This window comes from Myodes glareolus, chromosome 15, assembly GCF_982192425.1.
Source record: "Myodes glareolus chromosome 15, mMyoGla1.1, whole genome shotgun sequence".
Classification (NCBI taxonomy): Eukaryota; Metazoa; Chordata; class Mammalia; order Rodentia; family Cricetidae; genus Myodes; species Myodes glareolus.
Genome location: NC_142040.1, coordinates 44,397,511 through 44,423,524, shown reverse-complemented (window position 1 = coordinate 44,423,524; position 26,014 = coordinate 44,397,511). Strand labels below are relative to the sequence as shown.

The following is a 26,014-nucleotide window of genomic DNA, read 5'->3' as shown; positions in this document are numbered from 1 at the left end:
AGTGCTTTGGGGATAGTTCATAATATTGAAGGCCTCAATTTAGATTTACTTTAACAATAAAATACATGGGTTTCTGGTGCATTGAATTATAAATTCTTTCAGAGTAAAGCTCACACTGTGTTAAGCTTTGTACAGTTGACAGCTCCCAGTGGAAAGCGGTATGAAGGAACGTCTGCTTGAAAACGGGACTGAGGAGCATACAACTTAGTCTCGTTCTCCCCTGTATGCTTGGCATCATAGATAATATCTACCATGAGGAGGAGCTCAACCTATAGTCAAAATGAAAGAACAACTAACATACACTCAGCTCACAACAGAAGATCCAAGTACAGAAGAATCAAGTGATAATATACAGAGTCATAGAAATTTTTAGAAGGAACTGTTCTGGAAGGTATGTCTCTCCAATCCATTCTGCTGGCACTTCCCCCTATGCATCTCTCCAAACTCAGGATAGAGTGTGCACTTGTTATCTACAAATTAAGACCAATCTTCTGATAAGGAAAATAAGAGGACAAGGTTGATAAACCAGCTTTTCACTGCTTGAACATACAAGTGAAAATTGACAAAGGCTCACACAGTATATGTCTACCATGACCATGATTGCTTTTAATAGGAATGAACTGTAAGAGTGCATGGTTTTTAGTGAGCTTGCCTTCTACACTGTCTTGAATGAAGGTAAAACTGGGTAGTACCCTGAATTTATAATTGTAACTCTTAGATATTATATATATGTGAAGTTTTTTTTATATTTTTAAGCATGTTATTTATATACTGAGAGAACATTTTACATCTTCTAAAGCAGATTGTCTTGTTAGTTATTATTCACACATTAATCTTTTTTGACAGTGTTGACATTTTATTAGTGTACAAACAAAAATCACAGAAAGCACATTTATTTGGGCATCTCTTATGTGGGATTATTATATTTATAGCCATGAGTTGGTAACATGTAAAGAAAAAAATGAATATAGAAGTTATAAAAAGCAAACAGTATAAGCTATTCTATTAGTAGGCTAGCTGCTTTGCAAACATAGTTCAAAGAGTACTTAGTTATTCTCTTGAACAAGTGCTACTTTTGAGTGAACAATGTATGAAAGGTTGATAAAGAATTTAGAGCATGCATATAAGACCAATAATGTAGTCTATAGAATAGGATTTGTCAAGATTAAATAATGCATATATTAATTATTATATCAGAATTACAAAACTAATGTTATAATGTAATATTCATGATTGTTTCCAAATTATTATTAAGGTAATAATACTCAAAAATATGGAACTAAGCGATAATTTCAAATTAAAAAATAGATGAATTCAAAATTAACTCAAAAAGCAGTAGTCTTCTACATACTAATGACAAACGACTGAGAAAAAAAATCAGAAAAAAAAAATCTTTCACAATAACCTCAATGATATAAACAATTTTTGGGTAACTCTAACCAAGAAAGTGAAAATATTATATGCTAAAATCTTTAAGACATTGGAAAAGAAATTGAAGACTATCAGAAGATGGGAAAATCTCCTATGCTCACGGATCGATATGATTAACATAGTAAAAAACAGTCATCTAAGCAAAAACAATCTTTAGAATCAATGCAATCCGCATTAAAATTGCGCCATATTTTTTACAGATCTTGAAATTAAAATAAAAAAAAAGTCAGTCTTATATGGGAACACAAAAACTTAAGGCAGCTAAAACAATTCCGAGTAATAACAGTGCTGCTGGAGATAACACGATTCCTGAATTCAAATTGTACTACAGAGTGATAACAATAAAAAAGCATGACATTTGCACAAACAAAGAAATCAATAGAATAGAAGAACAGACAAATCTAAACACCTACGGACACCTCACTTTTGGTAATGAAAACAGTAATAGACAGTAAATAAGAAGACAGCATCTTCAACAAATGGTTCTGGTCAAACTGGGCAGTTGCATGTAGAAGAATGCAAATAAATCCCATACTTATCATCCTGCACAAAAGTCAAGTCCAAATGGATCAAAGACCATCAGATACACTGAGACTGATATGAGAGAAAATGGGGCATGGCCTTGAATTCATTTGCACAGGAAAGGACATTCTGAACAGAACACCATTAGCACAGGAACTAAAAGCAAAAATTAATAAATGAGATCTCATGAAACTGAAAAACCATCTAGATATCCCTCAACAGAAGAGTAAAGAAAATGTGATGCATTTACACAATGGAGTATTATTCAACCTTTAAAAAATCAAGAAATTTTCAGGTAAATGGATGGAACAACAACAAAAGATCATACTAATGTAGGTAATCCAGACCCAGAAAGAAAATTATGATGTATTTGCTTATGTGTAGAAATTAGTTGTCAATAGTAACCAATCCACAATTCATAGAACCATAAAAGTTAGATACATTAAGGGAATTTGGTGGCTATGTGCAGACAGATCTCCATTGGATAGGGAAATAGAATGACAGTTATGAATAGATGGAGGTAACAGAAACAGGAGAATCAAGTGGAGATGAAGAGGAAGAAGAGGATGAGGGAGGGGATACAGAGATATAATTAACTTAAGGGGCATTTGAGGGGTAGTATGGAAATTTAATATAGTAGAAGTTTCCTAAAATATATACATATATGGAGTCAATCTGACTGAAATCATCAAATAATGGGGAAGACAGAGCCCCAGTTATTTATTTTGTGTTACCAAATGAAACTTCCAGTACCAGAATTTTGTTATACCTAATTAGGTTATTGGTAAGAAAGAGTCTCATGAAAACAGAGACTTGTCGTGAAAACAGAGTGTTGTCAAGACTATAGATTGCTCTCCACAAACTGAGAGCAAAGTCCATTATTGAAGACAAAATCTACACAGATCATTGTACACAGAGAAGTTGATCTGGTGACTACATAGAGCCTTGTTATCTATGTGCTAGCATCTTTGGCACAAGAAGATGCTCTGCACACTACCAAATATTACAATACATATAAACCATCTCAGCCACAAACCCTTTATCTATAATAATCTCATGCCCTCAAGATATACTAGTACAACAGAGGCACAAATCTTGTGTAAATAACCAATATCTGATTTGACAGAGTCCATTCCACAGATGGAACTCATACCTGACACTGCTTAGGTGGCCATGAACCAGAGTGTAACACGATTAATAAAAATCAAAAAACTGATATTGGGGTTCAACCTGAAGGTCAGAAAAGCAAAACAGTCAGTCACTAGCTCTTACCTCTACCTCAGTCTGAAATGGCAATCCTGCCTCCAGGAATCCTCAGAATGATACTGAGCCTGAAATCCGTCTCCTCCCATCTTATATTAGTCTCTATTGCTGGGATTAAACCAGGCATGCAACACTACTGCCCGGTTTCTATCGCAAACTAATGTGGTTACTGGGATTAAAGGTGTGCGCCACCACTTCGTGGTTTGTAAGACTGACTAGGAAGACTGTCTTAAACTCTGATCTTCAGGCAAATTTTATTTATTAAAATACAAGTAAAATATTACTATATCTGAGAGTAGATAACTCAAGGACCTAGGAGAATATCAAATATTACTGTTCTAAAAAGAATATATCAATAAAATGACTTGATGATATTATGTGATACTCATAAATTGGTGTCTTCTTCGGCCATCATCAGAAAAATATCTTCCCCTTACGGCAGATGGGTGCAAATACTGAGATATTACTCAAAAAGTGAGAGATCTTGGAATACCCACGCTCTAATTGGGATGCCTCCATCAAATTCCTCACCCTAGGGCTCAGAGGAGCCTACAGAAGTGGAAGCAGAAATAGTTTGAAATCAACACGATCAATGCATATATAAATTCACAGAGATTGAGGCAGCAAGTTGTCAATGGGTCTACAATAAATGAGGCCCGACAGATGAAAGCTGTGGACACATACCCTTATCCCTAACACAGAAGCACTCTCTAATTGATAATCAATTGTCAATTAAAATGTAATTTCCCCCAAAGGAGTCTCATTGGAGCAACAAAATACTCTCTTGATACTCTGCATGTATGTATTAGATAACCAATACAACAGCATCTTTGGAGGTCTTTTTCTCATAATGTTGCGTCAAAATTTTAGTTTTTTTTAACTTATTGTCTTTTTTATTTATTCTCCCCTTTTTCTTAACTTACAGCCCTTTGTGTATATATTATGACTTTCAGTTTAGTGTCTCTCTGGGATTCCTGAGTGTATGAACAAGTTGGTCTGCTTCTTGTGCCTTCACCTTCTCTTAGGTGCTTTTTCTTCATTTGCTTCTCCTGAGCAATTCTGATGTGCTAGTTTTTGTTTTATTTTATAAAATAGCATATTATATTAGCATATTATACTATTATCCTATAAAAGCCTGTTTGTCTTCTCTTAGTTTTGATTATGAGCCTAGCCTTTAACTGTTCAGCCATCTCTCCAGCCTGCCTGTTTGACTTCTAATGAGAGAGAGAAAAGGGTGGGAGGTGAGGAAAAGAGCAAATGGGAGAATTAAAGAGAGGTGAAACTATTATCAGGTATATTATGTGAGAAAAAAATTATTTTCAAGAAAACAGGAAACATTCAATATTTTAAAAATATTCTCATATAACTTACTAGATGAAAATTTAAAATCAAATGCTACCAAAATAGTAAAACAAACACACACAATTAAGAGTAAATACATTGTTTCAGAGTGTTTTCTGTAACCAAGTAACTTCCTCCCTTTTAAATATACTGAGTTTTGTCTAAGTCTTGATTCACTAAAACTTGGGTGCCCCAAGTTTCTAATACATTCTCCATTTTGCAGTCATGAAAATGTTGCACGTTATTTAACATGTCATTTATCTACACTTGATTACATGGATTATTTGCATATTATGTTCATAAACTAACTTTATGTGATGAAACACTTTTTGGTATAACATGTTCCAATTAGAAAAACAAGTACAAACTCCATATAGGAGTGTGCAGAATATTTTGGAGTTGTAATATGCTTGTATTAAAGCCTTTGAGATGATACCCAACTTGGAACTATTTATCTGAAAAACTGTAGGTAGAAGACATGGACTGCCTAACTCTAATCCTACAGGCTCGATCATGAAAAATCTTGTTGTAGATAAGTAATGTTTCCCTGCAAGATATTTATGTCAAAATGATATTTCATATGGTGTGATTATATTTTAGATTCAGGTAATTAATAAGCAATCTAAATTATACTGTAGTCTTATCTTGTCATATTCTTAAAATTAATATTTCTCATTTGTAATTGAATCCAATGTTATTACCCTTAATCATTTTTTAATAAACTAATATATTCCCAGTGCCTTTTACACGCAAGCACAACTGGAAGATGGCATGGAATGTAACACATTTTCTTAGACGTTAATTATCTGCCAAGTCCAAGATCTTAATTCAGAAAGATTTTGTAATTCAAATTTGGTTCACACATGGAATAAAGCAAATATTGCAAATGTCTATCAAGATGAATCCCTGTTCTTGCTGCATCTCCCAAGTCAGCTTTTCCTTTTTCTTCATTTTAAGCCATCCACTAAGTTCATGCATTGGCTTATTCAATATACTTTTATAAGAGTTACTTTAAAATTTATATACTCATGAGCAAAGAAATTAGCCAACAGCAATCAAAATTATTTTCATGTAATAAAATATAAATTAGATAAAGTTAGCATAACAATGATTATATTAAACCAATTATGCTATATTAAACAGTAAAAATGTATAGCATAGTTATGATGATAACTTTAAATTCCTAATCAAAACCTGGAACAGGAATTTCTAATCACAGGCTTTATGTTAATAACAAACTAAATGGATATAAAGATAGAAAAATCAGTATAAAGAGTAAATTTGGGAGCAGGATTTTAATATGTGTGCCGTTCTAATAATACTTAAGGACATACAATTAACATAGTGCCAGAGACAAGTATATCATAATTATCAAGCCATATTCATGAAAGTCTTGCGTGTTTTATCTACAACTTGATTTCTAGCCTCAAGTTTTTACTTTCAAATTAGATTTTCCACAAAGAGAGAAAATCATCAGTTTGACATTTTTTTTGTATCCTGAATCAGACACTGAATTTAGAGAAGTGACTGTTGCTACGATTAAGGTTTTTTTTTTTAAAAAAAAAATCACTTTCTCAACTGTTCACAAATCTCATCTTGTGTCAAAGATGTACTTGTGTACTTCAGAATAGACATTGTGGACCTGGATATACATGAACTCTACCTATGACTCCATATTCTATCTGTGTGATGAACTCTACCTATGACTCCATATTCTATCTGTGTAATGAACTCTACCTATGACTCCATATTCTATCTGTGTGATGAACTCTACCTATGACTCTATATTCTATCTGTATAATAGCCAATTTATATGATTTCTGAAAATTTAAATTTTCTAAAAAAACAATAATAAATAAACAAAAAAGACAAAAAATTGATGTGGAGCTTTATAAGGTTATTTTGTACAAAAGAGGAGATAATGAAGGTTGACGCCTTTATCACATTAAACACAACACAACACACACTGATAGGCAGAATAGACCTCCTTTTTTTCTCTCTCTGTCTCTGGCATACACAGTTGCATGTAGTCATGCTTAAAGAAAGTAAAGATATAAAAAATGCTTAAATAAATGTGCTTTGATCTCAATACATAATATATTGCTCTATAATATAATTACACAATTATGTACATTTTTTAAATACTTGCAAAGAGTTTTCTTACTGTTTTAATGATGTTAATTGTGATTTTTCTGGAACATAATTAAAAAAATTTAAAATAATAATTATTTGTCAAATTAAATACTGCATTTGGGTCAGTGATGCATCATCTCTGGCATCAGGTCTCATCTTTCTGCTCCACATCCTATGGTAGCCTGATGATGGTATCTCATCTTCCTCTCCCAGTCAAGATTTTTATTCCTGCCTTTATCATGTATTTATTTCATTTCCTCAAGGATAAGTAAACAGACTGATCAAGGAAGAATTAGAGATTTTTAAGGTGATCCAACTCATTTACCTTTCTTTCATTGTTCTATATAAACTTCAATCAAGAATACTTATTAAGTTTAGATGATGAGCAATAAGTTAAAAGAAATTAATGTGTCAGGTATTTTCCTAGCCACCTTCTGTGGGGCTAATGTGTTTTCCAAAATTTACCTTTTGGAAACTTAATTCAAGACTTGACAAGGTTGGCAGATGGAAATTAATGGAGGTCGCGCTGGTCATGCGGAGCCTGCCCTTAGGAAAATAGTATCTTCTGTCATGTGGAAATAACTTTTCTCTTTTCAAGAGATTCAAACACAAAGCACCATTTTGCAACTGGAGGCTGAACATGTTAAGTCCCGTGGTCTTGAACTTCCCAGATTCCTGAATTATGAAAAGCAACTTTCTGTCTTTTATAAATTGCCCAGCCCAGCACTCTTGTATAACAGCTCAAACAGGTTAGGAAAGCACTGAGGACAGAGGAAGAAAAATCTCTTTGAACTTAAATTCAGGAATGAAGGTCAGAAAACACAAAGTCCATACTATGTGTGGGGGTTACAAAACACCAAATGCTTTTATGATTAAATATCAACCAGGAGAATGGCACACGGTTTAAAAAAAGGTTTTCAGAAAAAGTTTCTGATGATGCAGATGTGAGTGAAATGGCGAACAGACCCAAATAAATGTAAGATTTCATATCAGTGCATAGTCCCTTAAAATATATATTAATATACTTAGCTTAAGTCATATTTTAAAATTTAAAAATATTAACATATATTGCACAGTGAAGATTAAATTTTCCTATTAATTTTTCTTGTTCTGCCATAAAATATGCTGAGATATCCTTAAACTTCATACATAGCTAATTTACAAATATAAAAAATATTTGAAAGCACAGTAAAAAAGCAAAGATTTTAAGAACAGATGTTGCAGCACTTAAACTCCCAGGAATTCAAAAAAAAGGTTTAGTTCTAGAAACCCTGGACACCTAACTCCACTTTCATGGAAGGAAAGCCTTTATGGAAGAGTAGGAAAACCATAACAGCAGAAATAATTGAAGTTTGGGGGACAACAATGAAAATTCAGTAAATAAACAGCATGAGTTACTTACAACCATTTCATTTAGTGAAACCCAGCAGTCCGGTGGGAAATCCTGAAGCAGGGGAACCAGGAACTGCAGACAGCCATCCCAGTGACACAGAAGCAGCATCATGCCAATGAGGTTGAAGATTCTCACCACTGCACTAGCGAGGTCATATGTCATGTGGAATATCTGTCACCGAAACATAAAGTCACACTTTAAAAAATCCTATGACATATGAAGCATGCTAGCAACATCAGGACTGATGTGAGCTCAGTGCATGAAATCAGAACATGAAAAAAATGCAGATCAAGAAATCAAACCGTTTACCATTTGTAACCTTCTCAATAAAGCTACTGATTTTGCTTTATGCTTATAATAACCAAGTGTAACTATTTTTTACAAACTACATAAAACATAATACATATTTTACATGACTTTATTGTTGATGGTATATTTCATTTATTATCTCTGTGGATAAAAATTATCTTTTTTTTAGCTAGCAAATTTGAGAAAGAGTGGGTAGCTTTTACTCTGTTTCTAAATGGGTTTGTTGAAGGTTGAAAAATACTCAAAGAATTAAACATATAAGAAAGAAGTGCATTTATGAGTGAATGCATACCGTGTTCCTCTTTTTGGGTCTGGTGCTTACCTCACTCAGTAAAGCGTTTTCTATTTCCATCCATTTGCATGCAAAATTCAAAATGTCATTGTTTTTTACCGCTGAGTAAAACTCTAATGTGTATATGGTCCACACCTTTTTTAACCCTTCTTCTATTGAGGGGCACCTAGGCTGCTTCCAGGTTCTGGCTATTACCAATAGTGCTGCTATGAACATAGTTGAACAAATGCTTTTGTAGTGTGTTAGGGAATCTCTAGGGTATATTCCCAAGAGTGGAATTGCTGGGTCCTGAGGGAGGTTGACTCCCAGTTTCCTGAGAAACCGCCACACTTATTTCCACAGTGGCTGCACAAGTTTGCATTCCCACCAACAATGGATGAGTGTTCCCCTCATTCCTCATCCTCTCCAGCATAGGCTATCAGTGGTGTTTTTGAGTTTGGCTATTCTGACAGGTGTAAGATGATATCTCAAAGTTGTTTTGATTTGCATTTCCCTGATCGCTAAGGAGGTTGAGCATGACCTTAAGTGCCTTTTGTTCATTCGAAGTTCATCTGTTGTGAATTCTCTGTTCAGATCAGTACCCCATTTTTTAATTGGGTTAATTAGGGTATGTATTCACTCATAAGTGGATTCTAACCACAATTAAAGGTCTTTGAGCCTATTATTCGTGATCCTAGAGAAGTTAAATAAGAAGAGGAACCTGATGAAGATTATTTAGCTATCCGCCAGGAGGTAGGAAATAGACAAGAGTCCCAGGTAACCTCGGGTGCATGGGGGGTGGGGGATGGGAGGGTTGTTGGAAGGGGAGAGGGTTAGAGAGAAGGGAGTAGGGGAGGAATGGGGAAAGCTCGATGGACCGGGATGGGGAGGATGGAGGAAGGATGAATATGGGATCAGGGAAGAATATATTTCAACTAAGGGAGTCATTTTAGGGTTTACAGGAGACTTGATTATATATGGGATCCCAGGTCCAAGGAGAGATCCCCAGATTGTTCTCTGGACAGAGGAGAGGGTGCCTGAACCGGCCTTGGCCCATAACCATACTGATGAATATTTTGCTTATCACCATAGATCCTTCATCTGGCGATGGATGGCGATACAGACGGAGTCCCACATTGGAGCACCGGACTGAGCCCCCCAAGGTCCAAATGAGGAGCAGAAGGACAAAGAAAATGAAAAAGGAAATAAGGACTGTGAGGGATGCTATCACCCACTGATACAAGGGGACGGATATAATGAGAGTTTACCAAGGCCAGTTGGACTGGGACTGAACGAGGACACAATCCAACCAGATTCTCTGAATGTGGCCGGATTCTCTGAATGTGGCTGGCCCGGAGTCTTTCTGAAAAGCCATTGACAATGACACTGGGACTTGTTTCCTCTGCATATACTGGATTTTGGGGATCCAGTCTGTTTGGATACTCACCTTCCTGGACCTGGAGGGAAGGGGGAGGAACTTGAACTTCCTACAGGGCAGGAAACCCTGACTGCCCTTAGGGATGAAGAGGGAGGAGGAGAGGGAGTGGGGGGAGTGGGAGGGTGTTGGGAGGAGGGGCAGAAATGGAAACTTTTATAATTTAATAAAATTACTTTCTAAAAATAAAAAAAGAAAGAAGTGCATTAAAAATTATGAGATAAGATTAAAGATGAGCTGCTGGGCCCTTCCAGGTTTCTTAGCGCATATGCTTGAGGAATTCAGGCTGAGCTTGAGTAAGGATCTTAGAGATAAAGGCTAAGTGATGTTGCCAAATACATGTGATATTTTTAAGTGTAATAATATTCCATAATATAAAAATTATTTCATAGTAGCTGTTACTATTTCAGCGAACACAAAATAGTGACAATTTACATATTCAACAAAATACCAACAGAGAAAACATAAATCAAACTTGAGTTTTTGACTGTTTGTGGTTTTTAGGTATTGCACAAAGAAGAAACAGACCCAGCTTTTTCCCTACAGCAGATTAGCATTTGCCTCATCTGTCATGGCAGAATCCACCTGGGAGCAGACCCACATTCTAGTCTAAGATTCCGAACTCTAAAGTGAATGAATACATTCGACAGAGATGAGGAAATACACACAAAACTGATATTTAAAATCACATACAATTCAAAAAGTCTGTATGTTTCTAGGTTAATGGCATCCAACCTATTTGAGAAATTACCCAAGAAACACCTGCAAAGTTCACAAATTTTATATGCTTTCTTAAGTAACTCAGCCTTTTATGGAAAATCAATTTTATGGCATGAATACTGATGCATATAAGATAAACTAGAGATTTATATTTTTGCTTGTCCTAAATAAAATGTTTTCAAATTTGTTACACACTCTATGCATAAACTTCTTTAAATATTTTTTGGCATTACTGTAATGAGCACAATTTATCTTTGTAAAAGTGTACAACTTGTTCCAGACACCTGTAAAGTATTGGGTACTAAATCTTAATGATGTCACAGCATTTACTTTGTCATTATGACACCATACACAAATCAATGCGTCTTGCAGTATTAATGTACAGTTTTTAACACAAATGCCCAGATTAAAGGCAATGGGAACGAAATAAAAAGTGATGAATATGAGTAAAAGATTCCTAGGGAGGAAGGGTGACTGGCAACGATGGGAGGGGGAAAGAGGGGCAGGGGAAGTAATCTAAATGTATTATATATACATATATGAAGTTGTCAACAAAGAAAATTTATGGGTAAAAATTGTAATTATAATGCAAGCTCTATTGCATGCCATTTTGGTGACAGTTATAACAACACATTACAAACAGAAAAATTATGAAGAGCAGATATTAAGAATTCTCACTGTAAAATATGATGATCAAGTTAGTTAATAATTAATAATTAATTTGATTAAGTCGTGACACTATATTTTCATATATCAAAATATTATTCTGTATGCCATCAATAAAATTTGTCAATCAAAAGTTTTGTCAACTTCAATAAGAAAGTATATAAAGAAAGATAATTTTAATTTATGAATTAATTTTAACTTTTGACACTATTTGGCAAAGTCACAAAAATGTCTTTTTAGTATTCCTCTCTCACATTTTTAATTGGAAAAGAACATATTTTTCGTATGATATATTCTGATCATGCATTCCTCTACACCGACTTCTCTGAGATCCTCTTTACCCACACAACTCCAACTCCTCTCTCACTCATTCTCTCTCTCTCCCTCTCTCTCTCTCTCTCTCTCTCTCTCTTAAACAGATAAAGAAAAAAATGAAAGAGAGAAAGGAAGGGAGAGAGGGAGTAAAGAAGGAAGTATGGTGGAAAGGAAGAAAAACACAAATCCACAAAAACATAAAAGCAGAAACCACAATATACAAGCAACGACCAATAAGACAAAATATTTTCAAAAAATGCAATATGGGACAAAATATCTACAAAAGTAACATTGAATTTGTGTTGGTTTGGTATCTCCTGCTGGTCACAGGGCCTACCTGTGGGGTTAGCATCTCTAGTGAGATTCCATTGGAGAGGCTAATTTTTCCTTTGCAGGGGATGCCCATTGTCGATAGCATTGCTTATAATTTAAGCTACAAAATTATAAAATTTGAAAAATGTTACATTACTTTCTATTGAAAAATTCTTAGAAACTATCTGTGACCATGTTTCTTAGGTAATTTCTTAAAGCAGGTCGGACATTGTGGACTTACAAATGTACCGTCTTTGTTTGGATACTACGCAATCTTAAATACCTGAGTGTTAGTGTGTATTTCCTCATTTTTGTTGAGCATGCATATTCACTTTTAAACTCTTTAGCATTTGGAAACTTAGCCTAGAATGTAGGTATATTCCCAGGGGCATCCTGCCTTTCCAGATCAGGTGTCATGCTAAGCGTATAAAGGGAAAAATCTGGTTCTGATTCTATTATTTTTATAAATAACTAAAAAAAAAACTAAACACTCAAAAAGTAGTTTATATTTCCACTTTCGACAGTTTGTGAAATATTGTTCTAATGGGAATGTATCTGGTTGAACCTGTGCGGGCCCTGTGTCTGCTGCCAAAGTCACTGTTTATATGTGTATCTCGCTCCTGTTGTGTCTGAAGACACTGTTTCCTTGAAGTCATCCATCCCGGCTGGATTTTAAAATCTGCCTGCTTCATCTTTCATATAGCTCCCTTAACCCTGATGGGAGTAAGTTGGATAACGTCATCCAGTTTAGGACTAAGAGTTACAAGGTCACCGAGTGCTTGTATGTGTTCTAGATGCAGGTCTATATGTGAGTTCCCATCTACTGGAGAGGAAGTCTCCGATGATGACTGAGGAAGGCATCTCTTACTTAGTCACTGAAATCTTTTTTTTTTTTTGATGAGTAAGTAATTTTATTAAATTATAAAAGTTTCCATTTCCGCCCCTCCTCCCAACACCCTCCCACTCCCCCCACTCCCTCTCCTCCTCCCTCTCCATCCCTAAGAGCAGTCAGGGTTTCCTGCCCTGTGGGAAGTTCAAGTTCCTCCCCCTTCCTTCCAGGTCCAGGAAGGTGAGTGTCCAGACAGACTGGATCCCCAAAATCCAGTATATGCAGAGGAAACAAGTCCCAGTGTCATTGTCAATGGCTTTTCAGAAAGACTCCGGGCCAGCCACATTCAGAGAATCCGGCCACATTCAGAGAATCCAGCCACATTCAGAGAATCTGGTTGGATTGTGTCCTCGTTCAGTCCCAGTCCAACTGGCCTTGGTAAACTCTCATTAGATCAGTCCCCTTGTATCAGTGGGTGACAGGACTGAGAGGGATGCGATCACCCACTAGTCACTGAAATCTTAAAGCGAAACTATACTACCAACATGAATGCTACAGTGTGAAAAATTGCTCTTGGCTTCTATTTAGTTCCTGCTCCACGGGACAGAATTCTTGTCAGGTACTGGAAATCTGGCCATGGACATGTGACTGGGGAGGTCATAGCTCTGAAGAATAAACTATTACTATTATATTATTAAGTGGACATAGTATCAAACTTCCTTCAAATGTTAACCCTTACACACATAATGATTATGGTTATCCACATCTGTGGCTTCTGCATCCACATATGTGTGTGTGTCTGTGTGTGTGTGTGTGTCTGTGTGTGTGTGTGTGTGTGTGTGTGTATACAGTACCATTAGCTATCTAAGTGAGCAGAACAATTCTCATAACCATTCAAATTTCTGGAAATAGTACCTGATATGGGCACCAGTTAGAAAGAAGAATGTTTGACAGTTCATATTTGATGTGGGTGTATTTTAATATTATGTGGTATTGTAGTTTAAAAAGTCTCATACTTTAATAGGGTAACTGAATCTATTGAAATTCTCATTTGAAAAATTCTTTAGGAATAAGGGAAAATGTTACCCATCAGAATCCGTGAGGTATTGGATGTGGGGATCCACCACACCAAATCCCTTGTTGTGAGGTACTGGATGTGGGGATCTACCACACCAAATTCCTTGTTGTGAGGTACTGGATGTGGGGATCTACCACACCAAATCCTTGTTGTGAAGTTCTGGATGTGGGGATCTACCACACCACATCCCTTGTTGTGAGGTACTGGATGTGGGGATCTACCACACCAAATCCTTGTTGTGAGGTTCTGGATGTGGGGATCTACCACACCACATCCCTTGTTGCTTTTTTCCCTTGTGCAAAACACTATAGAACTTGCATGAAATCTAGCCGCTTCTGTATCTACCTCACAGCTATTCTCAATGACTTACAATGGCTAAGAAAGCATAAGTGCTACATAAAGAGCTGTTTGATTTTATTAAGGAAAAATGTTTAGACATGTTCAGTACAGGCAAAGTTTTTCTTCATACCAAATATTTTCTTTCTGCACTCAGCTACATTCATGGATGCAGAGGCCACAGATGTGGATAACTGACTGTATCTCTTTAATATTCATGAGGACTATGTAATGCCACAGACTATCTCTCCAGGGTGGCAGAAAATCAAAAAGAAAAGGAAGGAAAGAACAGACATAATGCCATGTCCTTAAGGTACTTAAGAAAGGAGCTTTCATGCTGGGAAAATCGATTTATAAGTGAATGTACTGACAAAAAGAATGTTTAATGGATTAGGACTAGAGAAAATGGAGTCAGATAAAGCAGTTAGCTAACTTGGAAACTAACACTATACCTTGCCTGTTCATTCCTTATATGTGACAAATACCTGTAATGTAGTAATTATGCAAGTGTGCCACTAGTACACTGGCAAGGGGACAGTAACACACATAGGATCTTAGAATCTCATTTGAAGAGCTCTGTATGAAGGCAATGTGATGCTTACCATACACAAATTTGCATGAAATAAAAACTAGGATACTTTTTTTTGGTAAAAATGCACAACTATTTTTATTTATTATGTGAGCAGTTGTTCTTTTAAATATTTTTAAATTTTTAAAAGAAAGCAAACTATCTTTTTACATTTTACATGCCAATCCAAGTTCCAAAAACCTACCTTCCTCCTAATTTCTCCACCTTCCTGTACCCCTTCCCTCTTCCCCAGGAAGAGCAAGGTACTTTGCTCTGAGGAAGGACCAATACCCTCCCCAGAATATCCAGGCTGCACAAGGTATCTACCCAAAAAGAATGAGTTCAAAAAAGGCAGTATAGCAGCAGGGACATATCCTGTTGCCACTGCCAGCGGCCCCGCAGTCTGCCCCATACAACTGTCACCCACATTCACAGGCTCTAGCTTGGTCTTATGCTGGTTTCTTCCCTGTCTAGCCAGAGTTGGTGAGCTCCCATTAGTTCAGGTAAGCTGTTTCAGTGTGACCCCATCATGGTCTTGTGCTTATTTTCTCACTCCTCTCAGTCTTTTTTTTTAATTATTATTATTAAAAATTTCCACCTCCTCCCTGCCTCCCCTTTCCCTCCCCCTCCCTACCTCTCCCACGCTCTCTAGTCCTAAGAGCAGTCAGGGTTCCCTGCCCCATGGGAAGTCCAAGGTCCTCCCCCCCTCCATCCAGGTCTATGAAGGTGAGCAAAAACTAGGATACTTTCAAGATGGAATCATTTTATAGAAGTCTTTTGGAAAACTAAACTTGGAAGCTTGCAATGGAATAAACATTTTAAAAGTTTAAATAACAAAATGCATCATTCTGTTTTTATTTTCCAGTTCATCATGGTAAAAAGCTTTAACCAGCTAGTAAGTGTGTGTTCATGTAGAAAATCAGTGAAAAATACACTATTAATGACAGCAGTACTCACTTAATACTAAATAGATCTTCTAGATGTATTTCAAATAATATTTTGATAACAATTTCTTGCAGAGGAGTTAGAAAAATAATCCATTTCAGACAGTCTCAATTTTATCCCTGTATACTCTCAAGTACTGCTTTGTTCACTTCTATACATATTAGATTTGCCATGTTAGATACTCTAATAAGAACATTTTGTTATCTCTGATTGTTAAACTATAAACAGCAACACAGTTCTGGTTTTGCTATTCATTAATTACCTTCACAATGGCATAGCATTGAGAGAAAAATGACCTTATAGGGGATACTTAAGAGATGTGAGTTATTGAGAAATTAATAGGTTATGAGTTAGCACTTTTATAAACAGATTAATATCTTTCTTGAATATAAGTATGTGTTTTCTTGAATAGGATTAGGGGTCACAAATTTATACCTTGCAGTACTGGATCAGTAACTAAAGACGGGGCCATTAGAGAGCAGTCAGAGATCTCTCTTATTCTCTCTCTCTTAGCTCCTTCCACAAGTACAATAAAACCCTTTCTTCTGGGAAAGTGCCAGTTCCACATTCTTTAATCTCTTTCTACAGTAAACTATCCAGATTCAAGTTTCCTGTCATAAAACAGAGGATAGATAAATGCAAGTTTGTTTCACTTACAAAATTCTGCAATGGGGCTGAAAAGATCGCTTAGTGATTAATCCATTTGTCCTGCAAGCATGAGGACCAGAGGTACTCCGTCTTCCTCTAACATGGTATGCCATGTTTGGTTGATGATACTAATGGTAGACCCCCCTTTTCTATACAGAAGTGTGGGAGTGTATGTGGAGTGGGAGCAGAGGGGCTATATGGGAGAGGGACCGGAGAAGGGAGGGGAAACTAAGCCAGGATATAAATAGATAGATTAGATAGATAGATTAAGTAGACAGACAGACAGATAGATATGTAGGTAGATAGATAGATAGATAGATAGATAGATAGATAGATAGATAGATAGATAGATAGATAGATAGATAGAGTGCTGCACGGCCTGGAACCAAAGCCAAGCGAAGGATTTCAGGATTAAACACACATACACCTTTCAAGCTGCTGGCAGAAGAAACCCTTTATTGAACAACATCACAGAGGTTTTATACCTAACCCAGTCAGGTGGGCCAACAGGTGAAGACCTCATTGCCTGACCCTTGGTCAAGGCCAGGGCAATGTATGCTCAGGAAGCAAGGTTGGTAAAAAGCTTTGACACAGCTCTCAGAAGCTCAAAACAAAAGGGCAAGAAAAGGTCACAAGTGGAGAAGAGCAGCTGGAGGTCAGGACTCCAAACGGTCCCAACAAGATAGAAAGAAAGAAAGAAAGAAAGAAAGAAAGAAAGGAAGGAAGGAAGGAAGGAAGGAAGGAAGGAAGGAAGGAAGGAAGGAAGGAAGGAAGAAAGAAAGAAAGAAAGAAAGAACCAAAGAAAGAAAGAAGATAAATAGATAGATAGATAGATAGATAGATAGATAGATAGATAGATAAAAAATAATACAGCATAAGAAAATGAAATAATGAACAGAACAGGAAGCAATGGTGAACCAAGAACCACAAGTCATTTCAATTATATATGGGAACAATAATTGAGATAAAGATAGACTCCATTTCTCCAGAATATGTAGACAAAAAATATTTTGAGAGAGGGAGTTTCCCCAGTGAGAGTATATTTTTTTTGTTTGAAAACAGATTTATTGCAAATGATGCTGACTATTGTCTGCTGGTTTTGCTTCGTGAGCCTATATCGGACTAAGTCTAGTAAAACTTCTAGGCAAACTTATATGTCATCAAAATCTTAGCATTAATTAGAACCAGACTGAGAAGAGTCAAAGGACAATAGGGAAAAACAATGGGAAAGTGAAATGAACTAGAACGTAGGACAGTGATACATGCCTATACCAACAAAATTTTAGTTAAAAAGAATATTTAAAAAGGAAGTAAAAAAAGCCCCTTAATCTTGGCACTCTAGAGACAGGGGCAGGAATCCCTGAATCACGCTGTTGGAGAGACAAGTCTTAATAAAATAAAGTAGAGAACAATCGAGAAAACACCAAGACACCTGGAACCAACTTCTGTGCCTACACACACACACACTACACGCACACATACACAACACAGCACATACACACACACATACACACACACACGCACACACCACTTATAAAAATGCCACACTATTCTTCACTTTATGCTGAAAACATGATTTTCAGAAAGGAAAAGTACTAACTCACATACAATGAAATAATTTTTCTTCCTGGAATTTAATTTGAATTAAAGGGCTTTTAAAAAATATATCTAACCTATCTTATATATTATTTGGTAACTCAAAACTTAAAATTAATAAGAATTTAATATTCAAAACATTTTTTCTAGAATAAACATGGCATAGGAGCCAATATTAGGCAAGTTGCATGGTGACCTCAACATTGCTAGCCTACATGCATCATTATCCCTCTAGTAGAGTTGTGCAAACAGCACCCCATGGTACCATTTGCTAGGTGAAGTCGACAGAGTGAGAAGAGAGTGGTAACGGGCTTCTGGGAAGAATTGCACATGTGGAAACAATGCTTCATAATTCTGTACGCCATGGCCATCAAAGTGGCATCATGCATTGGCACAGACTCTTGTTATTTTAGCAGATGAGCCCGTCAGGTTGAGAATGCTCATTTATTTGGGTTGGTTTGTGTCAGCTGTGCTCCGGAGGGTGAAGTACGGCTGCTTGACTGTCCTGGCATCTGCCTCCTGAAAGAAATCACCGAGGAGCCCATTTCGGTAAGAGTCCAGTAAAACAGCTATAAACCTTAGTGGAGAAACCACACTGCTTGCCTTTGAATGAGCTTCCAGGAAGAAGAAAACCACGTGGAAACTCTTCTCCCACCCGAAAAGAAACGCCAACCTGAAAACCTACACAAGCCCTGGCAAAATTGTGAGCAGCCTAAGACGCAAGTGAGTGAGATCTGATCTCTTGGGAAAAGGCCGTGCGTCAGCTGCAAGACTTGGACTCCTTGAAGAACTGAGTAAGGGGGAACTATGACACCTCTTCAGCTCAGAATCTTGCATCTGGGTGTTCTTCAGATCACCTGAGGTTTTGAAATAGTTGTGGAGTGTGCTGCACAACCACCACGAATGGGAGGGTCTTTAAGAGTAACAACATTTTTTTTTTTTTGGCAAAACCTGGGCTTCTCATACCACCCAGATTCGGCCTTGTATGAAATATGGGCCATGTGAAGAGCACACACCGGCTCTATTCCTCACTGCTGATGCACTAGCCCTTGCCCCTCACTAACTCACACAATGGCTTTTTCAGAGATCTGCCCCTGTCTTATTCTGTTCATTAATGACATTTTTTTTCATTTATTTTACACCTTGACTCCAGTTTCCTCTTTCTCATCGTCTCCTGTTCTCTCCCTCTACCTCCTCTCTCCCCTTCCATCCATTCCTCCTTTGTCTATGTTAGATTGAAGCTATTTAATGTTGTCTGGTTTACCAGAATCTACCATGCCAAGACTCTCATCTCATATTTAAGCAATTTCACTGAGAATGAATTTGCTTTCCACAGTTTTACAATGGACTGTGATGTTTCTCTTTGACAATCCTTTACTTTCATTGCACTCTATCCTTGGTGACTTTGCTTCCTTAATTACCACCTTGCTTCTTGTTTTGACTCTCTCTTACCCTTACTACCATTAAGATATTCCAAGCCTCTCCTCCATGAGAAATATTGAGTATATATTCCTGTCCAAATACTATACTAATAGTTCATCTCAAACTCATTGAGAAGTTATTTATATATTGGTTTTGTCATTTATCCAAAATACTATATACTATACTATACTAAACTATACTAAAACTATACTAATGTTTTGTTATAAAATGGTACTCACAGTTCTTTGATCATTCATATTTTTATCCTTAAATTCATTTCCTGTCTTCTATCATGGAAAATATATGAGATTCATAATGGTCACTTTACTTAAGAATATACTCTACCTTCATAACTTCTGCTGTTACATAGAGTCCTAATGCTCTAAGACTGATCTCTGCTGAACTGTCTTAAATTCACTCCCCCAATAATCATGCTGTAGATGTCAAATTTTTATTTTCTCACGTTCTATGCCTCTCTTATAACCCTCTATATAACATTCTACTCATTGGTGCTCAATATCCATGCTACACTGACTTGGTGACTTTGCTTCCTCAGGTAACTAAATCCTATTCATTTCTATCTTCAAAGATTCTTGAATTGCAAATTCCTTTTTTCTGTCACTTTAGTGTTTTTTAACATTCTAAATTATTTTGTGTTTCTAGAAATGCTTTCCTTCATCTTAAAATTAAAGTTTTCTTCTCCAAACAGAGACTAAAGTCAGCATTCTAGTGTATTTGAGAAACACACTAATCCTCAAGTCTATCATAGTAAAACTTCATTATCTAGTCAAAATTTGCTTATCAAGCCTCATCTTCTTTGCCTTTCTCTTAGCCTACATTCATTTTCTTCTGTCATCTCATTTGAAAAATTCATGATTCACTGTCCTCACATTTCTGTTATGTAACCATTGTCTCCGTTTAAATGGAGTTTCTCAGACGGAAAGAACCTTGTCTTACCATCTTAGATGCATAATGCCTTTGACATACACAAACATGATATAATAATAACAAGCTTAATGAAAAGAAAATTGATAAATTAAGCCTATTATTAATAACATGCAGGAAACTTATAAATATGAAATGTCTTCATATTTATAAATAGTACACAAAAATTGCAATGAAGTAGACAACCCAGTTGTACAAGATTCAATATTTGCAAGAGAGACTTTATGTGTTTGCTTTTTTGAATATGTTTTATGCTGATGGAACTTTTTAAGTATTGTAATCACCTCTGTAGTTTTGTGACAGTGTAGATATTTCAGTTTTTGAGACTACTTTGAATTAATCAAACAATTGCTCTTCACTGATAATATTTTTGACAACATAACCCCACAGAGATTTAAGACTCATGATCCATTATCAACTTGAGCTAACAGGCTATCCTAGCAACAGAACCCAAGGCTGTGCCAAAATTCACTCTAAAAAAAAGTGAGATTTGGACTTACTCCTATTGAGTTGGCACTATTTAAACTCAATAGAATTCAGCATTTTTGACAAGCTCTAAATGGAGGAGTCCAAAAGGTTACTATCATTATTATCTGGGCTTTCACCCAACATTCAAATTCACAAATCACTGTCATGTTTAAGGCTACATTCAGCTCTGATTCTAGCCTCCACATCATTATTTTCACTGAGTATATTTTTGTAGAATAAGTGTTAAAAGATGACTTTTTTACTGTAGCTACTAATTTTTCTAAAGAGAAAAATATTTTAACTTCAGGACTCAAAGGGGTCAAATTATTTAAGGACTCTAGTGCAATATAGTTTCAACTATAAAAATACTTTGTGGAGCTTATGCTAGGACTAGCTCTTGTAGATCAGGCTGGCCTCAAACTCACAGAGATCTGCCTGCCTCAGAAAAAAAAAACTTTTTTGGTTTTTCCTAACATGGTTTCTTTGTGTGTATGGTGTATGTAGCCTTGGCTGTCCTAAAACTCACTCTGTAAAACAGGCTGGCTTCAAACTCACATAGATGCATCTGCCTCTGCCTCCCAAGTGCTGGGATTAAAGGCATGTGCTACCACCACTCGGGTAAAATTACTTTTTAAAAAAAATACTTTCCTAACTTCAGTGTATTAGTAAGACAAGGTAGAGCTTTGTGGCTGCAAGTAGAACATATAGGTAGCATCCTTAGGATGGAATTAATAGCAACATAAAGAGACACCAGGAACCTTTCTAACTCTCTATCTCTTTTCCATGTAAACTGCTTTCTTACGAGCAGGAAGATAACTCTCTTTAAAAAAATGAATGAAAAGCAGTGGAACTTTGGGGTAGAAAAGTAACATGGGACACTGTCCAGGTTCAATTGCATGGGTGCAAACAGAGTCTGTTTTTTCAGTTCCTGGCCACCCAGACCTAAATAATCACATAGTAACTATATTAATACAACACTGTTTGGCCAATGGCTCAGGTACATTCCGAGCTAGCTCTAAATTAACACATTTCTATTATTTTGCATTTTACCACAAAACTCGTGGTTTGTTACCTCACATCTTGCTTTTTGGGTAGCTACATGGCATCGGCCTGACTCCACATTCTTTCTCTCTGAATTAAGTTTAGTTTTCCCGCCTAGCTATATTCTGCCCTGTCATGGGCCAAAGCAACTTCATTATTAACCAATGTTAATAAAACATGTTCATAGTATACAAAGGGGGAATCCCACATCACATGGGTAATTGGCTACAGGAAACCGGCAAAGTCTGCTGGTCACATGACTGAAGTGAAGCAGACTAAAATATTTGCTGCTCAGATAAATTTAGTAGGTCCTTAACATCGCTTACAATCACAAAGAATGAGCTTTGGATCTCCCTATCTGTCTCAGTCTCACAGAACTGTGAATCTTAAATGATTTGTGACACATTTCCCACAGTGACTAGTGTATGCTGAAAGGTAACCTTTATCAGTCACTATAGTAAGAACTTGGACAGAATGCTCGCAACATCATAGAACTTCCTAACTTGAACACTCATTCTGTTCATGTGTGAAAGGCATAGAAACCAGAAGTGATATGGACCTTAAGAACCAGGGTTACAGGACTGATGAGTTAGAAGTCATCACTCTCCAAGTTTTTCTTATCTCTCAGCTGAAATTTTGTGGGTGAAGCTTCCTTTACCTTCAAACAAAGTGTTTTGTGCGTGTGTGCGTGCGTGTGTGTGTGTGTGATATGTAATGCAAATGTATCTGTTTTGTCTCTCTCTGTGAATGTATGTGAGAGTGTCTCTATTTGAGCACATACTTACATTTTATTGAAAGAATTTTAAAAGAAACTATGATCTAGTTGAACCTCACAACGCCTTTACAGGTATTGATATATTTTCAGATATTTATATATTTTTTAATTTATCAGGGAAATGAGCTATATAGCAGGTGGACACATTTGTCTTTTCTAAATCGGAAAAATAAAACCTAATTTTAAAAGAAGTCTTATTTTCTCTTTGAAGTATCCAAATTAAAATGCAAATACACTAGTGACTGTCAAATTATTCATCAAAATGTATGAAACTATCAAGAACCTATTTATTAGAATTAATAAGAAAAGGCTTATCTACTTTGCAATTCAAGCAAATAATGTCTTTTCAATTGGAAATGATGGCTGTTTGTCGCTATAAAGGATGAAGGGAGAGAATCTACTTGTCTTGTGCTGTGATGTAATTGCAGTGGTTAAAAATGCACAGAAAAATACACGTCAGGCATGAGTCCATTAGATGCTAAGCCATGTCAACATTCTTCCGGATAAAATAAAATAGTTTTTCTTGTAAAGGCAAACCTCTCTTCTTCATAAGTAGCTTAACCTTAATTCATATCTATTTAAATTTACCATATATACATCGGCCTTATCATTTTTATTGAAGACAGGCTAGAATAATTTAGGCAGTTTAAGTAATATTATATATATTATATATATATATAAGTAATTATATATATATAGGATAATTTATGCAATGTTTATATTCCTCAAAGGGAGAAAACAGTGGCTATGAATTAGAATGTAGCAACACTTTAATTATATTTAAATAATATAAGTGTTTATTAAAAAACTATTTTATTTATATAAAACAAAACTTGATCTCAAGTAAAGTGGCTTTTCCCTACATTTAACAACATGGTTTCTTTTTTGTAGTAGACTTCTTCAACAGCAATAGGTAAAAGGGGAGTCAGCTATAAGACGCAGAAACAGAACCTCAGTTTTCAAAAGTCATAATCACAGATCAGAAAAAGCTCCAAAAATAATGTCAATTAGCAGTGCTCATTTGTGGGTCCTATGTGCACCACCATTCAGTTTACAAACCACATGATGTTCGTTACGTTCCAGCATGTAAAATGAAACTTCCGCTGCGCAGGCTCATCACCTTCCTCGACAAGTCCACCTCTCTTCTGCACAAACAGCCTCACTTCCTCCTGGAACACATGCTTCCCCGTGTCTATTGAGAGTGTGGAAAGTTCTTCCTCCCTGACCTTTGCCCTCTTGAGTTTTATTTTAGACTTCTCTATGATGACGTGTCATTGCTGTTTGCTGTACTTATCCTATTCCTGGGGAATCTGCCCCTTACCAATAAGAACAATGATTTCATTATATTAATACTTCTTTATGTGTGTTTTTAAATTTGTTGACACCTAAGGAAAAAAATTGGTGTTATAAAAGAATTAAACAATTTTGCCCAATCCTAAAACTCTATTATTTGATTCATTACGATAACCAAGATATATTCATAGCACCAAGGGGCATATGCAAATTAGTCACATTGACCATAATCTCAACAATGTCACCCAGTACAAATCACCATGTGGCATTGACAACATTTTATGTTTTGCCTAGTTTTCTTAGAAGTAATTCTTTCCACAATACCCAGTTTTCACATTTTTTGCTTCATTGAGAAGACCAGGCTTAAAAAAATAGATAGATAGATAGATAGATAGATAGATAGATAGATAGATAGATAGATATAGATAGATAGATACAAAAAGGGAGAGAAGGTGGAAGAGAAAATGAGAGGGAATGAGGGATGGAGGGAGGGGAAAATAGATAATGTTCAAGATAATGAAAGTAAATACATTACTCAGTATGCAAGACAGAGGAAAACAAATACCATTCAGACTGGTGTTCACAACATTGATTTATAGACCCAGGGCAAAACCAAAACAAAATAAAAAAGCCACTAAATTGTGCTTGGTGATGATGAGAAAAAAAATCCAAAACATAGCTCTGCTAAAATTACTCAAGCTTGTGAAAATAGTCATCTGTAATGGCGGCAGAAAATATAAAAGCAATCTTAGAGATAAATAAGATAGTATTTGGTAATGAACTAGATGCCAAACAGACAAAAAAGGAAGAAAGCACCCTATAGTTTCCAAACTCTACTTGTGGTATATGAGAGTAAGAGTGACATCAGCTTTCAGTACAGGAAATACATAACAAAATTCACAGAAAAAAGAATACCATTTTATTTTTGGACATTCTAAGATTAAATTCTCATAGCTTATTCAGCTGAAATATCACGAAGTCATTTGGCGACATAAATAAGATGAATGGATGGAAAAGAGACAAGAACGTGGATGTCACTGAGTATTTATGGTTAGGGTGACTGAAACTCTATTATTTATCATTGTATTGCTTAAATAATAGACAGATGGCTTATACAATGTCATCTCTCAATAAGAGTTCAGCAACATAGACATGCAGTTTGCAAGATAAACAAAATTGGAATATTTACTTTTGGCCAGGAGAATCTGCTCTGAGGCACTTGAATTTGGACAGGATGAAGACCTGGCATTATAACTACCAGAAATATCCAATATCTGCTACATAATTGATAAGGGCAAGTAAAAAATGAAGATATATGCATTTTTTATCTGATTATATTAACAGTTTCAAAACATTGACAAAAGTCACCTACATCCAAAACCATCAGAAGGAAGAAAGTCAGGCATAGGAGAAGGGGGAAAAGACTGTGTACAGTATAACTCTGAAGATCAACAATATTCATGAAACATCAAATATACACCTAGAACATGAAAGGATGAGAATGATGATCATAATTATGATAGCAATAAACTCTCAGTACAAATAGCATACTTTAATGCTTTTCACCATTATTTATTTTGTAATTTAATAATTCACAATTTTGTGTTTTATTTATTTACATTTATTTATTTATTTATTTATTTATTTATTTTGAGACAGAGTTTCTCTGTGTAGCTTTGAATCCTGTCCTGGAACTCTCTCTATATACCAGGCTGGCCTCAAACTCACAGAGATCCACCTGCCTCTGTCTCCCAAGTGGTGGGATTAAAGACATGACATAAAGCAAAGAAAACCAGCCTGCAATTAACAACCCCAGAGAACCTAGACAACAATGAAGACCCTTAGAGAGATGTACATGGATCTAATCTACATGGGAAGTAGAAAAAGACAATATCTCCTAAGTAAATTGGGACCATAGAGACCATGGGAGAGGATTGAAGAGGAGGAGAGAGATAGGGA

General features: G+C 36.0%; 1 protein-coding gene across 1 annotated transcript in view; it reads right to left on the bottom strand.

The window, feature by feature from the left end:
* Hcn1 (hyperpolarization activated cyclic nucleotide gated potassium channel 1) overlaps positions 1-26,014 on the bottom strand; it is a 374,094-nt gene that overhangs the window by 157,994 nt on the left and 190,086 nt on the right. Inside the window, exon 3 of the mRNA XM_048443061.3 lies at positions 8,093-8,254. Coding sequence (XP_048299018.2) covers positions 8,093-8,254 — 162 coding nt within the window. The remainder of the gene's footprint in view (positions 1-8,092; positions 8,255-26,014) is intronic.